The 22,058-nt window shown below is 41.4% G+C and overlaps 1 protein-coding gene across 1 annotated transcript; it reads right to left on the bottom strand.

Moving 5' to 3' along the window:
• Positions 1 to 14,678: 14,678 nt before the first annotated feature.
• Positions 14,679 to 21,754, bottom strand: rnasekb (ribonuclease, RNase K b). Its single transcript, XM_055872121.1, has 3 exons — positions 21,531 to 21,754; positions 16,838 to 16,920; positions 14,679 to 16,682 (listed from the first exon to the last, which is right to left on the bottom strand). The coding sequence occupies exons 1-3, from the start codon at positions 21,606 to 21,608 to the stop codon at positions 16,538 to 16,540; spliced, it is 306 nt and encodes a 101-aa protein (XP_055728096.1). The 5' UTR covers positions 21,609 to 21,754; the 3' UTR covers positions 14,679 to 16,537.
• Between the last annotated feature and the right edge of the window lie 304 nt (positions 21,755 to 22,058).

A 22,058-nucleotide genomic window follows, 5' to 3' on the forward strand; every position in this document is an offset into this window, starting at 1 on the left:
TTATCACTGTCTTCTCATGCTCCTTCCAATCTTCTCAACGCCTCCAGATAGGAGACACGCTGGAAAGCCCTTACTCCTTCACCCTAAAAGGGCAATCCGGGAAATCAGGCATATGTTTGCCACCAATGTTGCAGTATATAATCTCAGCTGGCACAGAATATTCTTCCCGTCTGCATACACTTGATACATGACCAAATATTTTGCATTTACTGTCGTAGCCACAAATATTGGCACCCTTGCACTTTTTTCAAATAATGCAAATTTTTTCCCAGAAAGTTTTTGAAATTAAAACATATTTTGGTATCTGCATATTTATGTGATTGGTTTGCAGTTGGAAAAAAAAATCTGAATAATTTACTAAATGTTAGCTTATTCCACAAAGAAATCCTAAAATGACCTGGACAATAATCTAAATAATTAGATTTCAAGCAGGTGATTCTCCTTTGCTTTGGAATTGAACTTACCTGTGGTGAGTTGCAGGTGCCTGCAATATAAAAATCCCTCATTCAACCTGTTTTAATAAAGGAAAGGACTCATTCTCCTGTTTTGTGCCACAATGAGGATGGAGAAAAGAAAGAAAACCAGAGAATTATCTGAGGAGGTCAGACACAAGATTGTAGCCCAGCATGGAAAATCTCAAGTCTACAAGTCCATCTCCAGGGACCTTGATGTTCCTGTTTCCACCGTACGTAATGTTATCAAGAAGTTTAAAGCCCAGGCCACTGTAGCCAATCTCCCTGGACGTGGCCGCAAGAGAAAGCTTGATGGAAATTTGCAGCGAAGGATTGTTGGAATGGTGGAGAAAGCACCTTGATCAATTGCCACACAGATTCAAGCTGACCTTCAGACACAAGGTATGACAGTTTCAACTCGCACCATACGTCGCCAACTCAATGAAAGGGGGATATGGTAGGAGACCCAGGAGGACCACACTGCCGAGAGAGACATAAGAAAGCACGACTGCTATTTGCCAAAACACACCTGAACATGCCAAAATCCTTCTGGGAGAATGTCCTGTGGTCAGATGAGACCAAATTAGAGCTTTTTGGTGAAGCACACCATCTATGTTTACAGAAAACACAATGAAGCCTTCAAAGAAAATAACAGAGATTCAGTGAGGTTATGGGGTTGCAATGTCAGACCCAGTGTCAGAAAGCTGGGTCTCCGTCGAAGGTCATGGGTCTTCAAGCAGGACAATGACCCCAAACACTTCAAAAAGCACCCAGGAATGGTTCAAGACAAACCACTGGACTGTTCTGAAGTGGCCAGCAATGAGTCCAGATCTAAATCCCATTCAAAACTTGTGGAGAAATCTGAAAACAACAGTTGGGAGAAGGCACCCTTCAAATCTGGGAGAACTGGAGAAGTTTGCACAAGAGAAATGGGCCAAACTGCCAGTACAGAGGTGCAGGAAGCTCATCGATGGCTATAGGAAGTGCTGGATTGCAGTTATTTTGACCAAAGGCTGTGCTACCAAATTTTAAGTCTAGGGTGTCATTGATTTTGTCAATGTCATTTCTGTTATTACATTTTTTGTTTGTTGATATATTAAGCTCGGAATCAAAAACAGGTTCTGTAATATTAACAGTAAAATAAAGAATTGTGGAGAACAAATACTTCAATTCAATACGTCAATTTCAATGTATTTTTAGGTAAAAATTGTGAGTTACTTGAAAAAAGTGCAAGGGTGCCAAAATGTTGCCCACTGTTGTATAACACTGAAGAGGCTTGTGCACAAACTCTAAAAGGGTATCTCATAAAGAAGGGAGAGACTCATCAAAAAACAATAATATGCAAGAAGTTGGTTTCCTTACTCCATACAGGACAGTCGATGCCCATCAATCACTTCACCTACTTCCTCAGGTACACTATATATACACAAAAGTATGTGGACACCCCTTAACATTAGTGGACTCGGCTATTTCAACCAGACCAGTTGCTGACAGGTGTATAAAATTCAAGCACACAGCCATCCATTCTCCACAGACAAACATTGGTAGTAGAATGGCCTTACTGAAGAGCTCAGTGACTTTCAACGTGGCACCGTCACAGGATGCCACCTTTCCAACAAGTCAGTTCGTCAAATTTCTGCCCTGCCAATTGTAAATGCTGTTATTGTGAAATGGAAACGTCTAGGAGCAACAATGGCTCAGCCGTGAAGTGGTAGACCACACAGTCCTCGGTTGCAACACTCACTACCTAGTTCCAAACTGCCCCTGGAAGCAACATCTGCACAAGAAATGTCCGTCTGTTTGAGCAGGGCTTTGAGTAGGCAAGACTAGCTATCTACAGTGAGTGAAACTGAAAGTGAAACAAATTATCTCTCTCTCTCTCTTGCTTCATTTTGGAAGAAATTAATTTGTTCAAAACTGTTCAACTATTGTCTTTCTCTTTGAGTCAACTACTCACCACATTTTATGCACTGCAGTGCTAGCTAGCTGTAGCTTATGCTTTCAGTACTAGATTAATTGTCTGATCTTTGATTGGATGGACAATATGTCAGTTCATGCTGCAAGAGCTCTAATAGGTTGGAGGACGCCCTCCAGAAGTTGTCATAATTACTATGGAAGGGGGTGAGAACCATGAGTCTCCTAGGTATTGTATTGAAGTCAATGTACCCAAAGGAGAACGGAAGCTAGCTGTCGTCCGGCTACACCATGGTAATGTCCTACAGATTGCTGTTGAGGATACTGTAGCTCTTCATTACAAAACAGTGTGTTTTAATCAATTATTTGGTGACACACAGTACCAGTCAAAAATTTGGACACACCTACTCATTCAATGATTTTTCTTTACTTTGACTATTTTCTACATTGTAGAATAATAGTGAAGACATCAAAACTATGAAATAACACTTATGTGAATATGTAGTAACATAGTACATTTGTGGAATTTCTTTCCGTCTTAATGCATTTGAGCCAATCAGTTGTCTTGTGACAAGTGTAACAGTATAACTTTAAACCGTCCCCTCGCCCCGACACGGGCGCGAACCAGGGACCCTCTGCACACATCAACAACAGTAACCCACGAAGCGTCGTTACCCATCGCTCCACAAAATCCGCAGCCCTTGCAGAGCAAGGGGAAACCCTACTTCTAGGTTTCAGAGCAAGTGACGTAACTGATTGAAACGCTAGTAGCGCGTACCCGCTAACTAGCTAGCCATTTCACATCCGTTACACAAGGTAGGGGTGGTATACAGAAGATAGCCCTATTTGGTAAAAGACCAAATCCATATTATGGCAAGAACAGCTTAAATAAGCGAAGAGAAATTACAGTCCATCATTACTTTAAGACATGAAGGTCAGTCAATGCGGAAAATTTCTAAAACTTTGATAGTTTCTTCAAGTGCAGTCGCAAAACCAATCAAGCGCTACGATGAAACTGGCTCTCATGAGGACCGCCACAGGAAAGAAAGACCCAGAGTTACCTCTGCTGCAGAAGATACGTTCATTAGAGTTACCAACCTCAGAAATTGCAGCCCAAATAAATGCTTCACAGAGTTCAAGTAAAACATCTCAACATAAACTGTTCAGAGGAGACTGCGTGAATCAGACCTTCATGGTTGAATTTCTGCAAAGAAACCACTACTAAACCACCACCAATAATAAGAAGAGACTTGCTGGTGCCAAGAAACACGAGCAATGGACATTAGACCAGCGGAAATCTGTCCTTGGTCTGATGAGTCCAAATGTTAGATTTTTGGTTCTTTGTGAGATGCAGAGTAGGTGAACTGGGGATCTCCGCAAATGTGGTTCTCACTCACCAATAAGAAGAAGAGATGTGCTTGAGCCAAGAAACATGAGCAATGGACATCAGACTGGTGGAAATCTATTCTTTGGTCTGATGAGTTCAACTGTGAGATTTTTGGTTCAATGTATGGTTCCCACCGTGAAGCATGGAGAAGGAGTGATGGTGAGGGGGTGCTTTGCCAGTGACACTGTCTGTGATTTATTTAGAATTCAAGGCACACTTAACCAGCATGGCTACGACAGCATTTTGCAGCGATACGCCATCACATCTGGTTTGCGGTTAGAGGGACCATCATTTGTTTTCCAACAGGACAATGACCCAACACACCTCCAGGCTGTGTAAGGGCTATTTGACCAAGGAGAGTGATGGAGTGCTACATCAGATGACCTGGCCTCCACAATCACCTGACCTCAACCCAATTGAGATGTTTTGGGATGAATTGGATGGCAGAGTGAAGGGAAAGCAGCCAACAATTGCTCAGCATATGTGGGACCTCCTTCCAGACTGTTGGAAAATCATTCCAGGTGAAGCTGGTTGAGAGAATGTCAGGAGTGTGCAAGCTGTCATCAAGGAAAAGGGTGTATACTTTGAAGAATATAAAATATATTTTGATTTGTTTAACACTTTTTGGGTTACTACATGATTCCATGTGTTATTTCAAAGTTCTGATGTCTTCACTATTATTCTACAATGTAGAAAATAATACAAATGAAGAAAAACCCTTAAATGAGTAGGTGTGTCCAAACTTTTGACTGGTACTGCATATATTTTGTATAGTTTTATCAAAAAAGTATAACTTCTATTTTTATGAAATTCAATGAGAAGGATGGATCTCCCCTTCCTCTGAGGAGGAGCCTCCACTGGTGGAAAGCCTTCCCATAAGAGTGGAGGCTGTTATAGCAGCACAGGGGGGACCAACTCCATATTAATGCCCATGATTTTGGAATGTTCGACAAGTTTACGTAGAATTGCAGGAAATTAGCTTTAAAACAGTATAATTTTCCTGGGGGAGGTCCCCCATTCCCCCGTCTAGGGGTTGTGGCAGGGGGCAATGAAATTCACATCGCAAATCTCACTCCAAGCTTTCTTGAAAAGTTGTTAGCCGTGGATAACACCCTTGACAGGCACCCTGCTTCGGAAATCCATACACAAAACATCCCATTCAAAAATATTTTTGAGGTGCACGGACAAACAAAAATCAGAATAAGACCAGCTCTTGTGATTCTCACCGACGGCAAACTCACCCAATGCATACATTACACTCCTCGTGACTTCAAACGGATCCCCCAGGTAACACTGATTCAGAAGCATCAGTCCTACTATCAACACATCTAGTCATTTCTTAGTTTCCATCAAAACTTTACTTATTTTGCTTCCTTTCTTTTTCACGACTGTAGCCCACTCCCTGTACTCTCATTTTCACCCGAGCTACCATCAGTTTCGAACACACCATCTATTTCCGCCATCTTCTGTCGATCTTCATCATGTGTCCTCTTTCTAGAGGACGTATAGGTCAGATATCATGTGCACTGCTGCATAACAAATATACATATAGTGGGGCAAAAAAGTATTTAGTCAGCCACCAATTGTGCAAGTTCTCCCACTTAAAAAGATGAGAGAGGCCTGTAATTTTCATCATAGGTACACTTCAACTATGACAGACAAAATGAGAAAAAAAAATCCAGAAAATCACATTGTAGGATTTTTAATTAATTAATTTGCAAATTATGGTGGAAAATAAGTATTTGGTCAATAACAAAAGTTTATCTCAATACTTTGTTATATACCCTTTGTTGGCAATGACAGAGGTCAAACGTTTTCTGTAAGTCTTCACAAGGTTTTCACACACTGTTGCTGGTATTTTGGCCCATTCCTCCATGCAGATCTCCTCTAGAGCAGTGATGTTTTGGGGCTGTTGCTGGGCAACACGGACTTTCAACTCCCTCCAAAGATTTTCTATGGGGTTGAGTTTCATGCTCCAGTTTCCACTGTTCTGCCTGGGGCTATGGAACCTTGACCTGTTCACTGGACGTGCTACCCTTGTCCTGGACCTGCTGTTTTGGACTCTCTCTCTACCGCACCTGCTGTCTCTAATTCTGAATGATCGGCTATGAAAAGCCAACTGACATTTACTCCTGAGGTGCTGACCTGTTGCACCCTCTACAACCACTGTGATTATTATTATTTGACCCTGGTGGTCATCTATGAACGTTTGAACATCTTGGCCATGTTCTGTTATAATCTCCACTCGGCACAGCCAGAAGAGGACTGGCCACCCCTCAGTGACTGGTTCCTCTCTAGGTTTCTTTCTAGGTTCTGGCCTTTCTACAGAGTTTTTCCTAGCCACCGTGCTTCTACCTCTGCATTGCTTGCTGTCTGGGGTTTTAGGCTGGGTTTCTGTACAGCACTTTGTGACATCGGCTGATGTGAAAAGGGCTTTATAAATACATTTGATTGATTGATCTTGGCTTTAAATCTTCAGGTTGCAACAGGATAGTTGCACATGGTCCTAAATCGGGAAGAATACACCCGGGTCAAACTGGGACGAAGCTCTGAGGTCATGCTGGATCTTCATTAGCTAAATGTTCTTATTCAGCAGATTCTTCATCTCCTCCCAGCAGGGTTACTATGTCTTTAGTAACATACAGTTAGGGCAATTGCCATTTTGCTATGTAGAAATATGTCTGTCATTAGCCTACAGTAATCTACCTATTATGCAACTACCCCGTTTTTGTTACAGGAAATGCTAACGGCAATGGTGGCTTGGTTTGTTTCCTGTCACAGAATAACGCATTTTGATTTCTTTGCATTGTTTTTGACTGTCAATATCAACAAATGTTTTAAATACAAATACATGCATTTCTTTATGTAAAATGGATATTGTAATATATTGCACACTGAAGCAGGGATTGCGTCATTTCCGGCTACATGCAAGAAAGTGGCACATTTCATTTTCGCATTTGTCTGATACCACTGCCGATTATATAAAGGTTGAATTTCTGGATCTACACTCCAATTTTCGGGTTTTGGTGGTCTCTTTTGTTCCATGTTTCGTAATGTTGAGCTTTCCTTTATATTACTTTTTGACTTCTGACACCATGGAATATATTGCACACTTGAAGCGTCAGATAAACAAGCTTCATGTGTCAAGTACAAGCAGATGATCACATGTAGTAATCAGTAACAATGCCACCCTCAGACACTACAGGTAAGTACATGTACATACATGACATACAGTGCATTCGGAAAGTATTCAGATCTTTTTGTTATGTTACTTACAGCTTTATTCAAAAATTGATTCAATTGTTTTTTCCCTCAGCAATCTACACACAATATCCCATAATGACAAAGTAAAAACAGATTATTTTTTCTTCTCACATTTACACAAGTATTCAGACCCTTTACTCAATACTGTGTTGAAACACCTTTGGCAGCGATTACAGCGTCGAGTCTTCTTGGGTATGACGCTACAAGCTTGGCACACCTGTATTTGGGGAGTTTCTCCCATTATTCTCTGCATTTCCTCTCAGGCTCTGTCAGGCTGGACGGGGAGCATTGCTGCACAGCTATTTTCAGGTCTCTAGAGATGTTAGATCTGGTTTAAGTCCGAGCTCTGGCTGAGCCACTCAAGGACATTCAGAGACTTGTCCCAAAGGATCTCATCAAGGATCTCTCTGTACTTTGCTCTGTTCATCTTTGCCTCGGTCCTGACTAGTCTCCCAGTCCCTGCCGCTGAAAAAGATCCCCACAGCATGATGCTGCCACAACCATGCTTCACTGTAGGAAAGGTGCCAGGTTTCCTCCAGACGTGACGCCTGGCATTCAGGCCAAAGAGTTCAATCTTGGTTTCATCAGACCAGAGAATCTTGTTTCTCATGGTCTGAGAGTCTTTAGGTGCCTTTTCGCAAACTCCAAGCTGGCTTTCATGCAGTGGTGTAAAGTACTTAAGTAAAAATACTTTAAAGTACTACTTAAGTAGTTTTTTGGGGTATCTTTACTCTACTTTACTATTTACATTTTTGCCAACTTCTACTTTTACTTCACTACATTCCTAAACAAAATAATATACTTTTTCTCCATACATTTTCCTTGACACCCAAAAGTACTCATTACATTTTTACAGGAAAATGGTCCAATTCACACACTTATCAAGAGAACATCCCTGGTCATCCCTACTGCCTGAAATACTTACTAAACACAAATGATTTGCTTGTAAATTATGTCTGAGTGTTGGAGTCTGCCCCTGGCTATCTGTCAATAAAAATAAATAAAACAATTGTGCCGTCTGGTTTGCTTAATATAAGGAATTTTAAATGGTTTATAATTTTACTTTTACTTTTGATACTTAAGTACATTTTAGCAATTCCATTTACTTTTTATAGTACTTTTTATAGTATATTTAAAACCAAATACTTTTAGACTTCCACAAGTATTATTTTACTGGGTGACTTTCACTTTTGCTTGAGACATTTTCTATAAAGAGATCTTTACTTTTACTCAAGTATGACAATTGAGTACTTTTCCCACCACTGCTTTCATGTGCCTTTTACTGAGGAGCGGCTTTCGTCTGGCCACTGTACCATAAAGGCCTGATTGGTGGATTGCTACAGAGATGGTTGTCCTTCTGGAAGGTTCTCCCATCTCCACAGAGGAACCCTGGAGCTCTGTCAGATTGACCATCAGGTTCTTGGTCACCTCCCTGATAAGGCCCTTCTCCCCTGTTTGCTCAGTTTGGCTGAGCGGCCAGCTCTAGGAAGAGTCTTGGTGGTTCCAAACGTCATCCATTTAAGAATGATGGAGGCAATAGTGTTCTTGGGGACCTTCAATGCTGCAGAAATATTTTGGTACTCTTCCCCAGATCTGTGCCTCGACACAATCCTGTCTCGGAGTTCTACGGACAATTACTTTGACATCATGGCTTGGTTTTTGCTCTGACATGCACTGTCAACTGTGGGACCTTATAGACAGGTGTGTGCCTTTCCAAATCATGTCCAAGCAATTGAATTTACCACAGGTGGACTCAAATCAAGTTGTAGAAACATCTCAAGGATAATCAATGGAAACAGGATGTACCTGAGCTCAATTTCGAGTCTCACAGCAAAGGGTCTGAATACTTAATACTTAAGTAAATAAGGTATTTATTTCATTATTATTTTCGAAAAACCTGTTTTCACTTAGTCATTATGGGGTATTGTTTGTAGATTGATGAGGATTTTATTTTTATTTTATCCATTTTAGAATAAGGCTGTGACTTAACAAAATGTGGAAAAAGTCAAGGGGTCTGAATACTTTCCGAATGCACTGTATATTATACTATACTGTATTTCCCAGTATTACTATCCATAGAATGTAATCATAACAGAAAGGATTCCATTTTAGATTTGTTTGGTCTCAGAATTTCAATCATCCAAGCCTCATCGAATATTTGGTCAAACCAGTCTTTCAAACTTTGTGTTTGTGTCAATTATTCTACAGGACTACAGGACTTCATGAATGAAAAACTAAACTAGATTAAACATGTTTTCGCGGGTATTATTTTGAAACGCCTGTACGCTGTACACAAGGGAGGAGAGTGAATTAATCTTTTTTCTTTTTTAGCTATGTCATGAATTATTGGTCAATTTTGTTGTATATGTTTGAATTTAGTTGACCCTGTGATTATTTTAAATGTTGATTCAATAAATGAGATTTATTGTAGGCCTATAGTATGAGCGTGAAAAATGTATTGCCTATATGGGTAACGTTAGATAAAAAAGAAGAAAAAATATATATACACTGCTCAAAAAAATAAAGGGAACACTTAAATAACACAATGTAACTCCAAGTCAATCACACTTCTGTGAAATCAAACTGTCCACTTAGGAAGCAACAATGATTGACAATAACACAATTATAGGCAATTATAGGCAATTAGCAAGACACCCCCAATAAAGGAGTGGTTCTGCAGGTGGTGACCACAGACCACTTCTCAGTTCCTGTGCTTCCTGGCTGATGTTTTGGTCACTTTTGAATGCTGGCGGTGCTTTCACTCTAGTGGTAGCATGAGACGGAGTCTACAACCCACGCAAGTGGCTCAGGTAGTGCAGCTCATCCAGGATGGCACATCAATGCGAGCTGTGGCAAGAAGGTTTGCTGTGTCTGTCAGCGTAGTGTCCAGAGCATAGAGGCGCTACCAGGAGACAGGCCAGTACATCAGGAGACGTGGAGGAGGCCGTAGGAGGGCAACAACCCAGCAGCAGGACCGCTACCTCCGCCTTTGTGCAAGGAGGAGCACTGCCAGAGCCCTGCAAAATGACCTCCAGCAGGCCACAAATGTGCATGTGTCTGCTCAAACGGTCAGAAACAGACTCCATGAGGGTGGTATGAGGGCCCGACGTCCACAGGTGGGGGTTGTGCTTACAGCCCAACACCGTGCAGGACGTTTGGCATTTGCCAGAGAACACCAAGATTAGCAAATTCGCCACTGGCGTCCTGTGCTCTTCACAGATGAAAGCAGGTTCACACTGAGCACATGTGACAGATGTGACAGAGTCTGGAGACGCAGTGGAGAACGTTCTGCTGCCTGCAACATCCTCCAGCATGACCGGTTTGGCGGTGGGTCAGTCATGGTGTGGGGTGGCATTTCTTTGGGGGGCCGCACAGCCCTCCATGTGCTCGCCAGAGGTAGCCTGACTGCCATTAGGTACCGAGATGAGATCCCCAGACCCCTTGTGAGACCATATGCTGGTGCAGTTGGCCCTGGGTTCCTCCTAATGCAAGACAATGCTAGACCTCATGTGGCTGGAGTGTGTCAGCAGTTCCTGCAAGAGGAAGGCATTGATGCTATGGACTGGCCCGCCCGTTCCCCAGACCTGAATCCAATTGAGCACATCTGGGACATCATGTCTCGCTCCATCCACCAACGCCACGTTGCACCACAGATTGTCCAGGAGTTGGCGGATGCTTCCGCCACCTCATCAGGAGCATGCCCAGGCGTTGTAGGGAGGTCATACAGGCACGTGGAGGCCACACAGACTACTGAGCATCATTTTGACTTGTTTTAAGGACATTACATCAAAGTTGGATCAGCCTGTAGTGTGGTTTTCCACTTTAATTTTGAGTGTGACTCCAAATCCAGACCTCCATGGGTTGATAAATTTGATTTCCATTGATAATTTTTGTGTGATTTTGTTGTCAGCACATTCAACTACGTAAAGAAAAAAGTATTTAATAGGAATATTTCATTCATTCAGATCTAGGATGTGTTATTTTAGTGTTCCCTTTATTTTTTTGAGCAGTGTATATGCACAACATTGCAAATATAATAGAGGACTTTTATATATGGGGGATCGTCTCGTCTGACTACCCGATTGATATAATCTAGTTTATTGTAGCCTACATCTTTTCAAATGAAATAGCAAGTTAGCCAAGGGTGCCACAGTAGCTTGATCAATCTGCTTAAAATGTGCATTTGTAAGTTGTATTTTTAAGATGAATTTTCCTTTTCCCAGAGATGACTTCAAGCGATGGAAATAAGTGACATGCAGCGCTTAATAGCATTATAGAGCACCTGAATGATAGTGATTACAAAAAGATGCTCAACTGTTTAAAACAAATTCCGGAAAGTGTAGAGAAGGGCACCGCAAGAGAAGACATGGCTAGAATCATTATCAAACACTATGGATTGGTTGAGTCTATCCTTGAAGTGAAGAGAGTGATGGAGGAGATCCTAAGAAAGGACCCTACTGTTCAGAACCTACTGCTCCCCATTGTTAAGGACCAGAATAGGAAAATGCAGAAAGAAAATAAAGATATTACAATTTCACAGAAAGTGTAGCATTAATGACTTTACATTCCCATTCCCATCTCACTTTCTATCTCTGGTCAGCAGAAATTGTTGAGTGCAACAAAGTTTGTTGATAATGTAGTTGTTGATTATTTTTCACAAGAATCGCACAACATAATTGATTCGGAGTCAGAGACATCTAGCCACTGTTATACATTTTAAATATGTATAACAAGTTTTGATAGCATTGCAGACATCTTTTTCTGTATTGTTTTCCTTACAAAGGTGTCCCTTTAAATTAGTAACATTTCCTCAGGGTGTGTGATTGTTCAGTGAATGGTACATTTTTATGGAAATGATGGCATCATATGCAGTTGTACTGTTACTAGGCAAATCAGGTGCGTTTTCACTGCTCTAGTGTAATGGTAAATTGCTGCTGTGCCTCACTCAGTAGGATTTAAACATTAAGATGAATAAAATGTATTATTTTATTAGAATACAGAAGAGAAAACATGTGAGAGAATCGAAGGACGAGGAGTCAGAACCAGGTTATAAAGAATATACGTTTTCAAGCGTAAAATTAAATTGCATTTGTTTCAATCATTCAATTGAATTCATACAGTAGGTGTACAGAATGGCCATACATCTTCTGAATGGATGTTCACTTGACAAGTTCTATGAACAATGGTGATTGATTTTATTTACTCCTCATGCCTATTTTTGATTAATTCATATATTTTGTTTTAAAGGGCAAAAGAAGAAGGGGCAAGGGAAAAGCAACAAGGTAGGCCCAGAGTTAGGGATCTTTTCACAAGCTGAATAAAAGTTAGCGTGTTAGCCTGGTCTGAAATGAAGAAAAAAACAGATCAGACAGGTGGCCTCTGGTAGACAAATTGTTTGATGGAAATACACCATAGAATTATAATAAAATGTCAGCTCTACCCATGTTATATGAAAGAACCACTTATAGTTTCATTTTCTACTTGACATCAGGGTCATCCTCCTCCCTCTTCCAAGCGCACTCTCAAATCCTGGGTAAGTGTTTGTCTCCTTTATTTATTTAAAATGTGGAGGACCAACATGACCACCATTACATGATGAGTAACATTGTCTGAGCCCTGAAAACTCACGTTAGCACCCAAAGCTTGAGTCAAACAGATGTCTTGGGTTTAATACCTGGTTGGTCACATAGGCTGCATTTACACAGGCAGCCCAATTCTGATAATTTTCTTGTGTGAAAAGATCTGACGTGATAGGTCAAAAGACCAATTAGTGCAAAAAAGATCAGAATTGGTCTGCTTGTGTAAACGCAGCCATTGACTTATCCTCTTTCCCCCTCTTTTGGTCAGATGATAACTATCGCAAAGCTGAAAACCTTGGAATAACTCAGTGATAAAGTGATACTTGGGAAGATGATCACAAAGTCTGATTTGATAGCTAACAAAAAGAAAAAAGGGTTTTATTTCAAGATGAGTCTGGTTGATGACACAGATTGTATCGAAGTCATTGTATTTGGAAAGGAGAGATATGACTTCTTCCAAAAGGGAATCTACTACCTGTTAAGGAATCTAATCATGAGCGACGACACAGTGAAGGTCACAAGCAGAAGCAATGTTTCCAAAACAAGCCCTTTTGAAGTTCCTAACTGGCTAGTTGAGGAGGCCTGGATGCTCATTCATCAGACAGTCCTCTCCATAGCTGATGCCAACAAATCTGATTCCAGCACCAAGATGAGCATTCAGGGAACTGTAATTAAAGATGTGTCCTCATAACTTTTTACATGACATATGACCCTAACCCTTTTCTTGGTGATTTTTTGTGAATTGCCCCCTCTTTTCTAACTAAGGGGACTGGGAAAGTGAAAAAGCAGCGAAAGCTGACTGCACAGCGATTCCTGACCTTGCAGGACGAGACCAAACAAAACTCCATTGACCATTGAGATCTGTTTCTGGGGGGGACCAAGTGAGCTGCGCTGCAATGGTTGGCATTGGGGACACTATCAGGGTAATAACCAATGTGTACTCCAGTGAGTATGAAGACAGTATTTCTCTCAACTCAACAAAAGAAACCAGGGTTGATATGGTTATCTAAACCATTTTCAACACACTTTTATTACCCGCTGTTGTATGCAGATCCAGGCTGCTAAATCGGAGACTGTAATGTTGTCCATTCAATCAATTGCGTGCAATGACGAGGTGATCCTGGAGGCAGAGATGATGAAACACTAAACACATTAATTGTGGTATTAGAGCTCCTGGCAAAGACCTTTGGGATTAAACATGATGAAAGTGTTGAGAAGATACTTGTTGATATGTTACCACTCTCTGTGGAGGCAGAAATACAAGGGAATAAGATTACAGCTCTAAAAAAAGATGAAAGTCCAACCTGAATGATAAAATGTTTCCAGGTTGGAAAGTTTGATCATAGGCTGTGCAGATTCGGCAACCTAACCATTAACCAATGGCTTGAAAAGTCATGCTTGTGATAGAATTATATACTAACATGTATTTCGACATTAACTTCTTCATTGTGTAATGACTTGTGTAAAAAATGTATCTGGGAAAAGGTTATTACCTTTCTGGGATGTGGCGAACAGAAGTGATACACCACATTTTCTCATGAATACTTTCCATTTCTGTCTGATTTCTAGTGTATAATTTTGGATGTAAACTATTTGTATTTCACCCGTGGCAAGGGTAGAGTCACGGGGTGGGGTGTAAGGGGTTTCTATCTGTCTTTTAAGTAATAATAACACTGTGTAATTATGGAGCGTTTAGTAGATGCTGAAAGAGACATGACTGATAATTACTGTTTATAATCAATACATATTACTAAGAACTGATTTACTGTAATCTTAAAAATCATTCTTAGAATTGTCAAATTGATAAATAGAATGGACAAACACTTAAGAGACAGCATGATTGTGCTTACTTACATATACGTAAAGCTTGTTAAAGAGCAGTGATACTATCAAGAGCAGTGTACGGGTTTCTTATTTTATTCAACTGTTACCATGCACCTGCAAAAGACATAGCTCAGGTGTGCTAGTGCCTTTTGATGTTTGTTTTGAAATTAAACTGCCTTGGCAATATGTCTTGTTTTGTTTCATGTTGCCTTGGAATTTTATTTTTACATTTTTTTATTATCATATTCAATGAAGCGATTTAATTTAATTTATACTTCCAGTTTATTGCAGGGAACATCTACAAGAGACTGAAGTCCTTCACATAAAGTACCATGTATAGATCCTTTCACATCATTACACTCCGGAGAATAGCAAGGCCGGGGAAAATACAATAAACACATTAAATAAATGCATATTTAATTTGAACATTTTACACACCATCCTTTTCTGAGGAATTACTATAGCAGATTTAACTAATACAAGAACTATTACAGTTATGGCTGGAGTCAATTTGTATTGCGGAAGTTCCACGTTATAGCTCGATTGAAATCCTTGGGACGTCCCTACCCTAAACCCTAACCATTTAAAATGTTAACTTCAATGGGGTGACGTCCCAAGGATCCCAGCTAGCAAGGACTGTTTGCGGAGACTATTCACAGCTGCCTGAGATATTAGAGAAAGGAGGAGATAGGAATCCCATTGGGTAATGAATTGAGAAACGCTGCAGCCAGCGGTTGCTAAACTAATCGTCACGCAATCCCTTCTCAAAGTCAGGGTATGTTGGTGCTTTCAAGACAACTGGGAACTCGGTCAAATCAAGACATCAGTGATTTTCAGGTCGGAAATTCGGTGATCAAGAAAGATGCCTGTGTTTCCGACTTGGAATTCCAGTTGGATGACCATTCAAAACCATTTTTCCCTGTCGGAGCTTATTTTTTCCCCCTAGTTCCCAGTTGTCTTGAAGTCTGAGATTTCTGAGTTCCCAGTTGTTTTGAATGCGGCATGAGTTGAGAAACCGGCCTTTTTTCCTAGAAAGTATGTAATGGCACGATTCCAAAGCTATAAGATATTACAGAGAATGTATTTTTATTTTATTTAACTAGGCAAGTCAGTTAAGAACAAATTCTTATTTACGATGACGGCCTACCCCGGCCAAACCTGGACGACGCTGGGCCAATTGTGCAAGGCTATGGGACTACCAATCATCGCCGGATGTGATACAGCCTGGATTCGAACCAGAGACTGTTGTGACGCCTCTTGCACTGAGATACAGTGCCTTAGACCGCTGTGCCACTCGGGAGCCTAGAACAAGTTGATTATCTCACATCTCTGAAAAGATGTGTAATGTTGTACTTCTTGTTCACAACATTTATGCTAATATTGGGATGCGCTAGCACCCAATTGACTCCCATTCACATCCTGGAGAATAGGGCCTATTGTGCCAAAATTGCCCAGAATGCACTGCACGGCCCATTGACGACGCATGGGCAACGTATACAATGGCCGTTAATACGATTCAAATGGAGCTTCCCCATCTCCTCAAAAGTATCTCTGACGCTGCATGTCGGCTCAATCGGAAATTACCTTTACATTTTAACATGAATCTTCCGCGATATGGACTGAATCCAGGCCCTATATTTTTACAGCATACAATTCACAACAGCACATAAATAAACACAAACACAAAATATATTTAGCCATTTTTGACATATCTCTTGATTTGCCTGACAGACACTGACCATCTATCAATTTGCTGTCAATTCAGGCTGAAAGAGGAGATAATTACATATTTCCGTAACTGTAGTGGTCTGTTGAGTTGCATCTAGGAATCTGTGGTCAGTTATCTAGCATGAATGTAATGTTTGGTCCATGAGCGGAACAAGACTTACATTTTTATTGATCATTATCAATATTGTCAGTTAGCATTGATGGGTTACAGTTTAGGTCAATTCAATAAATAGTTGTATGCAAATACAAAGAATGATAGCATTTCAATCAATAGCATAACAGAAAGGACTTATGTTCAATGTTTTACTATACAAATAGCTTTTTATAAGGTTGCTTCCCTTGAGAACTTAAATTAGTGTGTGTATAATCTTCTGATGCTTCAGGGGAATTTATGTCACCATGTACTCCTGCCTCTTGTTGAGTCTGACCTGGCAGAGTGACACCGCCCCCACTGCAACATAGATGGCTGCTGCAATGAAGCAGTTGATGCCCACCTGGTTGTAGAGTCCATAGATGGTTCCCGGAGGGTTCTTACTGTGGGGCAGAGAGAGATGAGCCAAACAGATGATTTTGGGGAAAACAACCCAAGCGAGGCAACATGGGATGGTTTACAAAGAGTGAATTCAAAGGGCATCTACACTAGTAGTCAAACTAAGCACCTAATGGTCCCTTTTTTTCACACCACTTACTCATTGCGGATGTCCTCCTCAGTGAAGGGCACATCCTCAATCAGCACAGCAGACTTTGCACTGAAGAAGATCCCCAACATCACCTGCAATACAAAAAGATGATAGATATGTAGTGATGCACGATATATCGGTGAACATGGCGGAATCGGACAATATTAGCTAAAAATGCCAACATCAGTATTGGCCGATGTCTAGTTTTACGCCCAATGTGCAAAACCGATGTCAAAGCTGACGTGCATAGCTATATAACGAAGGTACATGACGTAATGACACCACGTAAAATTTTGCTCTGTACGTGCAACACAGCATTCCTAAACTAGCCCACAATGTCTGCTGTGTGGATCGAGCAGTCAACAAGTCAAGTAGTCATTTGAAAGAGTACCAACATTTCAGTGAGACAACTCAAAGGCAAAATCCATTAAAGCCAAAAGAATGGAATTCATTGCCCTTGACAATCAACCTTTCTCTGTCATAGGTGATGTTGGCTTTCGCCGACTGGTCGAGCACTGGTTAACACTACCAAGTGCGCTATTTTTCCGATGTTGCCCTACCGGAGTTACATAGTGATAGCGTCACTGCTATTAGCTTCATGACATACATACTATGGAACGTCGTTTGGGTCTTTGCATGTCAAAAAAGATACAGTGGCACTGTCAAAGCTGTACAAAAAAGTCAGCAAACACCGGCCAGGAACGATGTGTTTACAATACCGGGTTGATAATAAAGCATCATTTGTTCGACCGCAACTTCTGGGGTAGCTAGCTTTAGCTTGGTACCTTGCTAGCACCAATACAACCAGCCTGAAAACAATGACCAGTAGAAACTGCAGTTATTTTCATTACTCTTAGCAATGATTTAGGAATCCTTGTGAGTAAGTATTAGCTAAGTTGCCACTTGTTGTTCACCAATTGAAATTGAACTTTAGTTCATGAAAATAAATAGCTAGCCAGCTACTTAACCCTGTTGCCCAAAGCTAACGTTATAAGCAACCAGCTAGCTTCATCTGGCTTGACCGGACAGGGTTATGTGTTGTGAAGCTAGCCACAATAAGGATAAGGCACAATAGTGGAATTTTTAGTTTGCCTTCAAAATAATAATATGTCATTGACTGATGGAAATTAATACAAATAGTAGAATTATCCCATACTTTTATTTTGAAGGCTAACCGCAAAGTCCACTATTGTGGCTAATTCTTATTGTGGTTAGCTTTACATAGATGGGTCCGACCACCATTAATCAAATAAGAACTCAAATCAAATCAAATCTGTCACATACACATGGTTAGCAGATGTTAATGCGAGTGTAGCGAAATGCTTGTGGTTCTAGTTCCGACAATGCAGTAATAACCAACGAGCAATCTAACCTAACAATTTCACAACAGCTACCTTATATACACAAGTGTAAAGGGATGAAGAATATGTACATAAAGATATATGAATGAGTGATGGTACAGAACGGCATAGGCAAGATGCTGTAAATGGTATCGAGTACAGTATATACATATGAGATGAGTAATGTAGGGTATGTAAACATTACATTAAGTGGCATTGTTTAAAGTGGCTAGTGATACATGTATTACATAAAGATGGCAAGATGCAGTAGGTGGTATTGAGTACAGTATATACATATGAGATGCGTAATGTAGGGTATGTAAACATTATATTAAGTGGCATTGTTTAAAGTGGCTAGTGATACATTTTTTACATGTATGGCAGCAGCCACTCAATGTTAGTGGTGGCTGTTTCACAGTCTGATGGCCTTGAGATAGAAGCTGTTTTTCAGTCTCTCGGTCCCTGCTTTGATGCACCTGTACTGACCTCGCCTTCTGGATGATAGAGGGGTGAACAGGCAGTGGCTCGGGTGGTTGTTGTCCTTGATGATCTTTATGGCCTTCCTGTGACATCGGGTGGTGTAGGTGTCCTGGAGGGCAGGTAGTTTGCCCCCGGTGATGCGTTGTGCTCTGGAGAGCCTTACGGTTGTGGGCGGAGCAGTTGCCGTACCAGGCGGTGATACAGCCCGACAGGATGCTCTCGATTGTGCATCTGTAAAAGTTTGTCAGTGCTTTTGGTGACAAGCCGAATTTCTTCAGCCTCCTGAGGTTGAAGAGGCGCTGCTGCGCCTTCTTCACCATGCTGTCTGTGTGGGTGGACCAATTCAGTTTGTCCGTGATGTGCACGCCGAGGAACTTTCTACCCTCTCCACTACTGTCCCGTCGATGTGGATAGGGGGGTGCTCCCTCTGCTGTTTCCTGAAGTCCACGATCATCTCCTTTGTTTTGTTGACGTTGAGTGTGAGGTTATTTTCCTGACAACACACTCCGAGGGCCCTCACCTCCTCCCTGTAGGCCGGCTCATCGTTGTTGGTAATCAAGCCTATCACTGTAGTGTTGTCTGCAAACTTGATGATTGAGTTGGAGGCGTGCACGGCCACGCAGTCGTGGGTGAACAGGGAGTACAGGAGAGGGCTCAGAACGCACCCTTGTGGGGCCCCAGTGTTGAGGATCAGCGGGGTGGAGATGTTGTTACCTACCCTCACTACCTGGGGGCGGCCCGTCAGGAAGTCCAGTACCCAGATGCACAGGGCGGGGTCGAGACCCAGGGTCTCGAGCTTGATGACGAGTTTGGAGGGTACTATGGTGTTAAATGCTGAGCTGTAGTCGATGAACAGCATTCTCACATAGGTATTCCTCTTGTCCTGATGGGTTAGGGCAGTGTGGTTGCGATTGCGTCGTCTGTGGACCTATTGGGGCGGTAAGCAAATTGGAGTGGGTCTAGGGTGTCAGGTAGGGTGGAGGTGATATGGTCCTTGACTAGTCTCTCAAAGCACTTCATGATGACGGAAGTGAGTGCTACGGGGCGGTAGTCGTTTAGCTCAGTTACCTTAGCTTTCTTGGGAACAGGAACAATGGTGGCCCTCTTGAAGCATGTGGGAACAGCAGACTGGGATAAGGATTGATTGAATATGTCCGTAAATACACCAGCCAGCTGGTCTGCGCATGCTCTGAGGACGCGACTGGGGATGCCGTCTGGGCATGCAGCCTTGCGAGGGTTAACACGTTTAAACGGTTTACTCACTTCGGCTGCAGTGAAGGAGAGCCTGCAGGTTTTGGTAGCGGGCCGTGTCCGTGGCACTGTATTGTCCTCAAAGCGAGCAAAGAAGTTGTTTAGTCTGTCTGGGAGCAAGACATCCTGGTCCGCGACGGGTCTGGTTTTCTTTTTGTAATCTGTGATTGACTGTAGACCCTGCCACATACCTCTTGTGTCTGAGCCGTTGAATTGCGACTCTACTTTGTCTCTAACTGTCTTAGAAATTAGGGTTATTTTAGATGATGACACCTAGCTATATAGTTAGCTAGCTAACTATTGCTACTGAAACAGATTATGTTGTTTTGCTATGTTTTTGGGGAAGAACATTGTTTGCATCCATGAGCTAGCTAGCTTTCTTTATGACCAGCACTGTAGGTGCGCGAGACAACTTTACCAGCATCATAGCATACTATCGATGAATCGTTGTGACATATGAAATACGAGTGATAGTGTAATCAATGTGTAATAACTACATAAAACATTTATGAACGCTTTAAATTATTATGTGATGTGCTGTCAAATTCAGGTCCTGATTGGTCAAATAGTATTATTTGACACGTAAAATAGTGTTATTTGACACGTCAAATAGTGTTATGTCACATCAAATAGTGTTAAATAGTATATTTTTTAAATTCAAATACCCAAACGGCGTTCCATATAAATCGTATGTGAGAATGAAGCGACTGAACTAATGAACAACGAAACAGCACAGCTAGTAAGTGAAAGAAATAGGTTTTGATTATGATTTACTGGTAATGGGGCATATGTAAATGCCAACAAAACAACTTTTTGGTCAGTGTGGTGTGTGTAACATTTATTTAACTAGGCAAGTCAGTTAAGAACAAATTCTTATTTACAATGACGGCCTACACCGGCCAAACCTGGACGACGCTGGGCAAATTGTGCGCCGCCCTATGGGACTCCAAATCACGGCCGGATGTGATACAGCTTGGATTCGAAACAAGGACTGTAGTGACGCCTCTTGCACTGAGATGCACTGCCTTAGACCGCTGCGTCCATGTGTGTGTGTTAGCTATTTAACTGTACTAAAATGCTTAAAAGGCCGCTAAAATTTTAAATATCGGCATCGTTTTTTTTTTTGGGGGGGGGGGAATAAAGGATATCGGTATTGGACAAAAATGTCATATCGGTGCATCACTATACATATGTATTGCATTATCCACATTCAGTCTAGTCAAGAGTATTTACAGGGTCAATTAGGGCCGAGTCAGTAGAGACATCCTGTGCATACAGGGTCGATTGACAAACTCAGTCACACAATCTGTCATCAAACATCAGCCAATTCATTTCACTGCTATATCTAGCATACCCGTACAGTTAGTCAAGAAGAGAGGTTCTAGCAACACCAGACTGTTATTTTATTTGGCTAGCTATAATGACCAAATTCTGGAAAAGGCAAGTTACTTAAGCCCACAATCAGCTATAGGTGTCTTATCAAATATGCTGATTGTTGACTGATATTGAAACGTGGAACATCTTGACACCTAGCTAGCGTTAGCAGATACTTTACTTGCAAGCGTGGGGGTGGGAAATACTGACTACAGTACTACTGTCTGTAACGCTAACATTAGCCAGCTAGCTCTTACCAACATGATGACTCCCCATATGCTGATCACTATTCCACAGGCGGCCATTTTCGGACCGCAGAATAAAAGAGATGGCATTCTTCTAGTTGATATATTCTACCAAAATATATCATTTAGATACACTAATCTAAAACAGTCGTTTTCTTTTCTCAATGGACGAGCGTCAACCTAACCTCCATCAGCTGACACTCGATTCATTCCGTAGTAGCCCTCAGTTACGCCCCGCCTTCTCCTTTCTCGACTCTCGCGCGACGACATTCAGCAACTATAACTAGCAAATATTTTTGAAATAGCTAAACGTAGTTTGCGAACGAAAAAGTTACACTTTGTTAAGTCATTAGTCTATGTGACTTGTTCTGTCGTGTTAATTGTTGAAACGCTAAATGTACCGCCTTCTATGGTAGATAGCTACCTCCTTACTAACGTTAGCTTCTTAAGATATTGTTGTTGAGTAGGATAGGAAGCTAGCTAAGTTAGCTGGCTATCCAAGTGGAGCCAACTGACATTTACTCCTGAGGTGCTGACTTG

The sequence above is a fragment of the Salvelinus fontinalis genome, chromosome 2, assembly GCF_029448725.1.
Source record: "Salvelinus fontinalis isolate EN_2023a chromosome 2, ASM2944872v1, whole genome shotgun sequence".
NCBI lineage: Eukaryota > Metazoa > Chordata > Actinopteri > Salmoniformes > Salmonidae > Salvelinus > Salvelinus fontinalis.